Genomic DNA, 7,639 nt, shown 5'->3' with positions numbered 1-7,639 from the left:
GCATCCCACCCGCATCCTTCCCGCACCCCTCCTGTACCCCGCCCGCTCCCCGCCTCCGGGCCCCGCGGGGTGTCGCCGGGTGAAGCTGATCCCCGTCCATCGGGCGCTCAGCGCGAGGTGGACGCTAACCCCGGGTACGTGGGTGCTGCAGTGAGCGGGTGAGTTTCGGGCGCGGAGCGGTGACACGCAACAGGCATCTGCCAGCCGAGCACACGAACCCCGCTAATTATACTCCTACAGTTTCCGTGTGTAAACAAAGCCAGAGTAGAATGTGATACTTTGCAAACGTTTGGCAGCGAACGCAGACTGAGGCTGGACCAGCACCAGGCCCGGCCCACGCCAGGGCGCTTGGCCAGCACAGTCCGGTCATCTAGAAACGTGGAACGGTGCCGCCGTAGGCAGCGGATGTTGCCAATAATCCGCCACCGTTTGTGTCAAGGACTGGCACCTGACAGTACGGCTTTAGGAGCAAATGCCTTTGAGTGTGTACGGGGCCGAGTGCCGAGTCAGGGACACTGACCTCTCCTTGGCTGGGACTGGCTGCGATTTTCAGACTCTGCTATGCTAAATGCATTCTGAATCTCTAAGTGCCAGGGAGCACCCTTGAAAGTAAGCACAACCCACCTGAAAAAGCTCATAGCTGTCCTCAGAGACCACACTTGGTCCCCCATGCCTAAATAAAACCTTAATTTCACCCCGTTTCTCCTAATACGTGTTTCCTTTGCTGTCATGCTACAGGCAGGCAGCAGCCCCGAAAGGCCTGACAAAACACCCCTCCGACACAGGCTTTCCCTGTCTGCTGTCTCTCTGACCTGCTCGGATCTTGAATTGCCAGGTATATACAAACACCCAAAGTGGATTACAGCAGCAGCAGGCACGAACAAAGCCTCCTATAAAAAGTCAAACAACTATCAGGTAACAGTTTTGAGACAAATTGCATTTCTAGCCTTTCTGGTGGCTTGGCAGCTGCACTTGTCATACTTTAGTCAAGAAACACCAACTTTGTATTATCATAGAATCACAGAATGGTTTGAGTTGCAAAAGACCTTGAAGATTATCTTGTTCCACATTCCTGCACTGGATGGGATACTTTCCACTAGACCAGGTTGCTCAAAGTCCCATCCAACCTTGCCTGGAACATTTCCAGGGATGAGGCATCCATAAGTTCTCTGGGCAATCTGTTTCAGTGCCTCACCACCCTTGTAGGGATGAGTTTCTTCCTTACATCTAATCTAATCCTGCCCTCTTTTGAGTTCAAAGCCATTCCCCCTTGTCCTATCACTACAGTCCCTTGTGAGAAGTCCTGCTCCAATTCCCTCTTTAGGCACAGGAAATTGTGTAAGGTCTTCCCAGAGCCTTTACTTTTCCAGGCTGAACAGCCCCAACTCTCTCAGCCTGTCCTCACAGGAGGGGTGCTCCAGCCCTCTGAGCATCTTTGTGACCTCCTCTGGACCTGCTCCAGCAGGTGCATGTTATTCCTGTGTTTGGGACCCCAGAGCTGAACACAGTGCTCCAGGTGGGGTCTCAAGAGTGAAGCAGAGGGGCAGAATCACCTCCCTTGCCCTGCTGCCCTCAGGAGACACAAGTCAGCCTTTTCAAGATGACAAGTGGCAGAATGCTCCTGTGAGCAGAAATGTGTAGGCATGGAAGCTCGATAACCTATAATTGTTACTGGGGACTGAGATTGCTTACTATAACTGGCAAAAGGGCAACAATGGGCTTTTAATTGGAAGGATCAGTATTGTTCCTGCCCTCAGAAATGAACCAGGTCAAACAGGAAAAAAAGGGAAAAAGATAAAAAAAAAAAAAAAAGTCACTCAACTAGGAAATGTAACAAATGACAATGGCAATGTTGCTGAGGACAAGAAATTCAAGGACTGTGGGGGAAGGAGTTGCCAAGCTACTGTGCAGTCTGCTCAGATTTTCTGTGTTACAGCTATTCCTTTTTCCTTATTTAACAATTGTTTTGCCTTTGAAAAACAAAATTTAAAGCAATGGTATTCCAAAGGGATAGTGCTTGGTCAGGATGTTATTTGGAGTAGCTGATCTTTAAAAGGTCTCTTCTAACCCAAACTACTCTATAATCCTGTGAGTTAATATCACTAGGAGGCAAGCCAAGCTTGGGCAGTGCCTGCACAGCTTCTGCTACAAGCATCAATGGTGTGCATAAAAATATGAAAATAGAAAGGGCAGAAGGGCACCTCAGTTCCCAGAAATTCACCTTTGACTGGCTGCCATTTAGCTGCTGTCCCACCTGCCAAACTGTGGCCTTTACAGAGCTGCTTATCTGAGGCTGCATTAGGGCTACCTGGTATAACTGAGGAATGGAACATTTTCACCAGGGAAAAAAAAAGACAGCAGTAATAGCCCAGCTCCATTGCTCAGTGCAAATATGGGTTGGTCTGTTTGAGACTCTAAACAGAAGAAGCTAAAGTGTCTTACAGCACTGTCTCCAGACCATTCCCTTCAGCTCTGGAGCACAGTGTGGTACTGATACCAGAGGGTGGGGAAAGTTTCAAGCTGATACCAGAGAAAATGAGGCCGAAAAAATAAAAGCCAGCTGTGGTAAATCCTTTCTAGCTGGGAAAAGCTGAGCAGTGCAGCTCAGGAATGTCAGTACCAAGCCGTGGGAGGAAGCAGGGTGGCTCTGCCTGGAGTGAGGCACAAGCTGTAGTGCTGGCTCAGAGGGCAGATCAGGCTAGGATTGCTGTTTATCCACCATACACCATGTTTTTTTTTTTTTTTTTATTCCCCTTTTATTTTGTGAGATACATAGAAATAATGGGAAATAAATGTTGAAAGAATTAAGTGTTTTTAAAATTATATGAGTCCATTCCCTTTGGAGAAGTGTTGGCTTTGTGTGAGCAGGCCAGAGGAATGGATAAAAGGGGCTGGAGAAAAGCTGTCACAGCAGCAGCTGTTTTTGCTGCTCGCTGACCTCTGGGAGCCTGTCCCCTTGCCAAGGTGGCACATCCTCACAGTTTGTGCACTGAGCCTTTCCTGGACTGTGAGGTCAGCATGAAGCTTTGGCCAGCATGAAGCTTTGGCCATGTGGCTACCAGCAATAGCCTTACCTCTGAGGCCTGGGCTCACTCATGTTATTCTTTGTGCATTCCATGCTGAAGTTCTCAGTCCACAGACAAGCCCACAGGTGGGGAATGAAGTGCAAAGTGTTCCTGGACAAGGAGAAAGGAGGTCCATGCACATGTGCATATCTGTAAGTGTTATGGCAACTTTTGGTGATAATCTCTGCATTCAAGGATGTACATGGACTAAAGCTATGTGCTGCTCATGTGGCAATGCCTGGTGGCAGTGCTCAGTGAGTGGCAGAAGCATTGTCACCACCTGTAGTTTGGCAGCACAGCCCGAGCACTGTTGCTGCAGCACAGGCAGGTGCTCACTGCCCATCTCCCCGCTGGCTGGCTGCTGACAGTGAGCGTGGTGGTGCCCTTCCTCTCAGACACACCGTGTGCGAGCAGGTGTTCACTTGGCTGTGCCACTCTGCCATCCTGGGCCCCGACAGCGATGCCAAGCATCCCCTGCCAGCAACACTGGCACGTGCCCACACACACCTGCACACGTGTGCTGCCTCACAAGGGCAGGAGCTTGCTGTGCCCTTGGATCTGCATCCTCACTGCAGTAAGAATGAGCCAGGCAAGGGGAAAACATTTCTGCATCTGGCACCTACCCAGGAACTGGTCTCGTCTGGCAGGGAACACTGTGTGTGACTGAGCTCCAGCAGTCACTGAGGAAATCACTATGGTGCCCACAGCCACACTAGGAAATGCTCATCAGTACGCCATACACTCCCACCCATCGTGGACATGCTGGCCAGGGCAGATTTGGCTCCCTTGGAAGGATGGAAATACCATAGGGCCCTGATCCATGTGGTTCTGCCCCTTGCAGTGGCTTTCCCCTCACCTGTACTGCGTGCAGGTGCTGCTCTCTCCAGGAGCAGACACTTGGTGCTTTGCAGTGCACACATGGGCAGGGCTGGCCTGGGCTGTCCACACAGAGCAGGCAGGGCTGCCAGCCTGGGCAGGGGTTTCACACCTGAACAAACGAGTGCTGCTCTGCAGTCAAGGGGCCATGTGACAGCTTTACTGCTGAGCACTAAGTTTGAGTACACGGCTGTGCTCAGTGCACTGCTCTGCAGTGTTACTGCAATGTCCAGGAGGTTGGCAACGACTGGTATTGCCACCAAAGCCATCACCGCTGACCCCTCTCTTTCCTGCATGTCCAGCCAGCCAGTGCACACTTGCAGAACTGCAGGTGGGCAGGAGGTGAGCACACACATGCACAAAGGAAATTGTCACAGAAGGTTTCCAAGCTCCCTGCAGGCACAGGGTCCCTGCAGAAAGTGTGGCACACTCATGGCTGGAATATACCTGTGGGAAAGAACTTACCTGCCACAGGCTGAGGAATGTGCCCACTGCCAAAGGATTCTATGGCCTCTGCTTATTGCAGAATAAACAGACAGGAAAGCCAGCTTGTATGAAACCCAATTATTCAAATTTATTAACATCAAGAATTATGCAATGATGCTGTAGATTTTTTTTTATTAACAAATAGAAAACAGACTGTATACAACAGTGACCCCTACAGCACTATGCATCCACAAGGTAAAAATGAATGTGTCCTCCAACATTACCAACCCTGGATTGCTGATTTCAACGTAGCTTGGATTCTTAACATTCGGAATACATGTGATAATACAATTAGATACCCTTCCACCACCTTTATTCATAACTCAATGCACTTAAAAGAGGGCTGCTCACTCCCCATCTTTAGTGCAAGCGTGATATAATAAGGAGTATTAATATATAGTACCATTAAATTAAGTCCAGTAGTCTTGCCACATTGGTTCATTAGAACATCCTGAAGTAGCGGAAAGTACAATATTCTAGTGACTCTTTAACATTTGCAGGATAGCAGAAATTATAGATACACCCAACCTCTGAAGCCATGTGTACTCCCTTCCCCTTCCCTTCCCTGCAGTACCCTGCTTCCAAAGTGAGATGGTCCAACTCTGCTGCGGATCAGCTGGGCTTGTGCTCCTTGCCTTTGTCAGTGCTCTGACGCGCTCCACTGGTGAGAGGTGACAGGATGGCGCTTGCACGCACAGAACCATGGGATTAACACAAAGGGCCGTGTCTTGCTCTTTCCATCCCCTCCCTGGGGAACTGTGGGACCCCCTAAATACTCCTGCCCCCTTTCCAGCAAGACACACAAAAAGAGGTTCCAATGCCTGGAGCCCGGGATTTCGGGTCTCTCACAAACAAGGCGACGACAACTCACGTCATATCAGGATCTGCCAATACACACGGTCACTGGATTGGTTGAACACGTATTGTAATAGGACTGAACAGTTTCCAGCTGACAAAGGGACGCTTCTCCGGCAACCCCATATGCCCTCCCAAACCCAAACCTACTAAGGAAATAATGGCGGGGGGGGAGGGAGAAGACTAAAAAAATAATTGGTAGCTTAGGTCCAGTTCCATGAAATTTCATATTCTACAGAGGATTAAAAAGCCTATGGGGAATGGAGATGGGCAGGAACCACAAGCCAGCTGCTGCGAATTACCAAGGAAGCTGCACTAAAATGGGCAGAACCAGCAGTGACTGGGCTGAAATAAACACAGGGCAGTAAAAAATGTAAAAGCAAAAGGAAATTAAAAAAAACAAAACCCAACTCCCAAAGGTTTGGCGGGTCCAGTTCTGCTTGGGCAAAACATTAAGACTTGCAAAAAATAAAAAATAAAGAGAGAGAAGATTATAAAAACCACTAGTAACTATTTTACATGTTTAAAAAAAAGATCCCATTCCACCCACCTAAAGCCTTGCTGTGAAATGCAGTCGGCATGAGAGAGGGTGAGAGATGCACATGAGCAGAAATTCAGCCAGAGACTGGAAATGCTTTTGGAGTCGGATTCCCTCATTTGGCGCTGGGGCTAAGTTCCTAAATGCCGTGGTTGGCGTGGAGGTCTGCTGCCTGGGCAGTACCTCCACCTGTACAGAAGGACTGAGGAATGGGCGGCTCTGGCTCAGAGGGACCCGTCTCCACTCCTAGACATCCCCACCGCGACTGGAGGAAAGCACTGTTACGTTGCATAGTGGTCAAAGCTGCCAAGGTACTCCAGTGCGGCTCTGTAGCACAGCTGGTACTGGTCCTGCAAGGCAGCAACGAGGGAAACATGAGCAGTGGGGACACAAGGACAGTGGGCTGTAGGGTCCAACATCCACAGACATCAGGCCCCTCCCTTCTCCCACAGATCTCCACTGCCATGCACAGGAGGGGAGCTCACCTCTGTCTGCACCATGGCTGGCCGCTGTGTCCGCAAGGTCTTCACCATCTGGAACATGTCCACCACGCCCTCGTAGCGCATCCTCTCCAGCACAATGCTGAGTGTGATGAACACGCCGGTGCGCCCAACCCCAGCACTGCACAGGGAGCAAGAGAGGCCACTATGAGTCCTGCCAGCCCCAGAAAGGCTCTGCAGAGCTCCTAGGAGTGGTGCAAGCTGCTCCTGGAGCACAGGGACCAGCTCACTGGGGCGAGGCTGCAGTCCTTACCTGCAGTGCACTGTGATGGGCCCATCCTGCCCGAACTGCTCCTTGGTCTTGTGCACCTGCCCAATGAAGTCAATGAAACCCTCTCCTGTCTTTGGCACTCCCTGCTCAGGCCAGTCTGTGAACTGGAACTGGCGGATGGTCCGTGACTGGCCGTCCTGCAAGGAGAGGGGTGTTAGATGTGAACTATCAGTGAGGGCCTGATCTCACTCCCCTCAGTGCTGGTGCTCCGACCTGCTCTCAGACCTCCTGAACCAGGCAAGGTGAGAAGATGCACAGGCCACAGATGAGCCCGGGCAGATAATTTGCTGCATGTTTGGGACCTGTCTCTGTTCTCCCATGTCCACCCCAGGGTAGCTCAGCGTAGCTGAGCAAGGCTTTGGACCCCTACAGGGTCCATTGGGTCAGTGTTTGGGGCCCAGCTGCACCCTAGAATCATGTTTACTGTCACACAAGGGTCCTGTGCCCAGTTAGATGCTGCACACACACACCCCAGGTGCAGGGGGACCTGTGTTAAATGCTTGCTCAAGTGAGCAGCACAGGCAAGGCAGGGTCTGGTGCTGACAGGGATCCCTGAGCTGTTCATGGGGCTGACACAGCTGGCAGGGCAGGAACCTGTGAAGAGAGGAGCAGTAGGTGGTGGGCAGCGGCCCTTTTTGCCTGCAGTGCAAGGCAGCATTTGCTTTCCCGTTTCTCCAGGAGCTGTTGCATACTCACTTGACTGGCCTGGGTAGGGCAGAGGCATGAGAGGCAGGGGAGCTGGGGAGCCAGCAGATGCACTCACCCTGGCATCCGTCACCTTGAACTCCCGGAGGATGTACTGTGGCATGTTGTACTCTGCCATGGGGTCCACCACAAAGTACTGGTACCGGGCAGAGCGCTCTGCAGGCCAGTACTGATGGCACTTCTCCTGTGGATGAGGAGCAGGGTAAGACATCAGCACTGACGAGCTGCTGCTCCTCCCTCCTGCTCTCTGGGTGCCAATGAGGTTGTGGGGCCACAGGGTCAGCCACCACACAGTGGGGGGGTCACCCAGAGCGAGTGGTGCCAAACGCAGACTGGGGTGAGC

The 7,639-nt window shown here is 51.4% G+C and overlaps 1 protein-coding gene across 17 annotated transcripts in view; it reads right to left on the bottom strand.

The window, feature by feature from the left end:
* Window positions 1-4,490: 4,490 nt before the first annotated feature.
* Window positions 4,491-7,639, bottom strand: part of PTPRF (protein tyrosine phosphatase receptor type F) — a 378,733-nt gene continuing 375,584 nt past the window's right edge. For all 17 annotated transcript variants that reach the window (XM_068199067.1, XM_068199066.1, XM_068199070.1 and 14 more), the window contains 4 exons: window positions 7,355-7,480; window positions 6,574-6,728; window positions 6,306-6,441; window positions 4,491-6,170 (listed from right to left, as the gene is read on the bottom strand). In XM_068199067.1, the coding sequence (XP_068055168.1) occupies window positions 6,102-6,170; window positions 6,306-6,441; window positions 6,574-6,728; window positions 7,355-7,480 (486 nt within the window). In that variant the 3' untranslated portion in view covers window positions 4,491-6,101. The remainder of the gene's footprint in view (window positions 6,171-6,305; window positions 6,442-6,573; window positions 6,729-7,354; window positions 7,481-7,639) is intronic.

This window comes from Anomalospiza imberbis, chromosome 9 (assembly GCF_031753505.1).
Source record: "Anomalospiza imberbis isolate Cuckoo-Finch-1a 21T00152 chromosome 9, ASM3175350v1, whole genome shotgun sequence".
In the NCBI taxonomy this organism is placed as follows: Eukaryota; Metazoa; Chordata; class Aves; order Passeriformes; family Viduidae; genus Anomalospiza; species Anomalospiza imberbis.
Note: the sequence above shows the minus strand (reverse complement) of the source record. Positions and strands in the feature narration are given on the sequence as shown.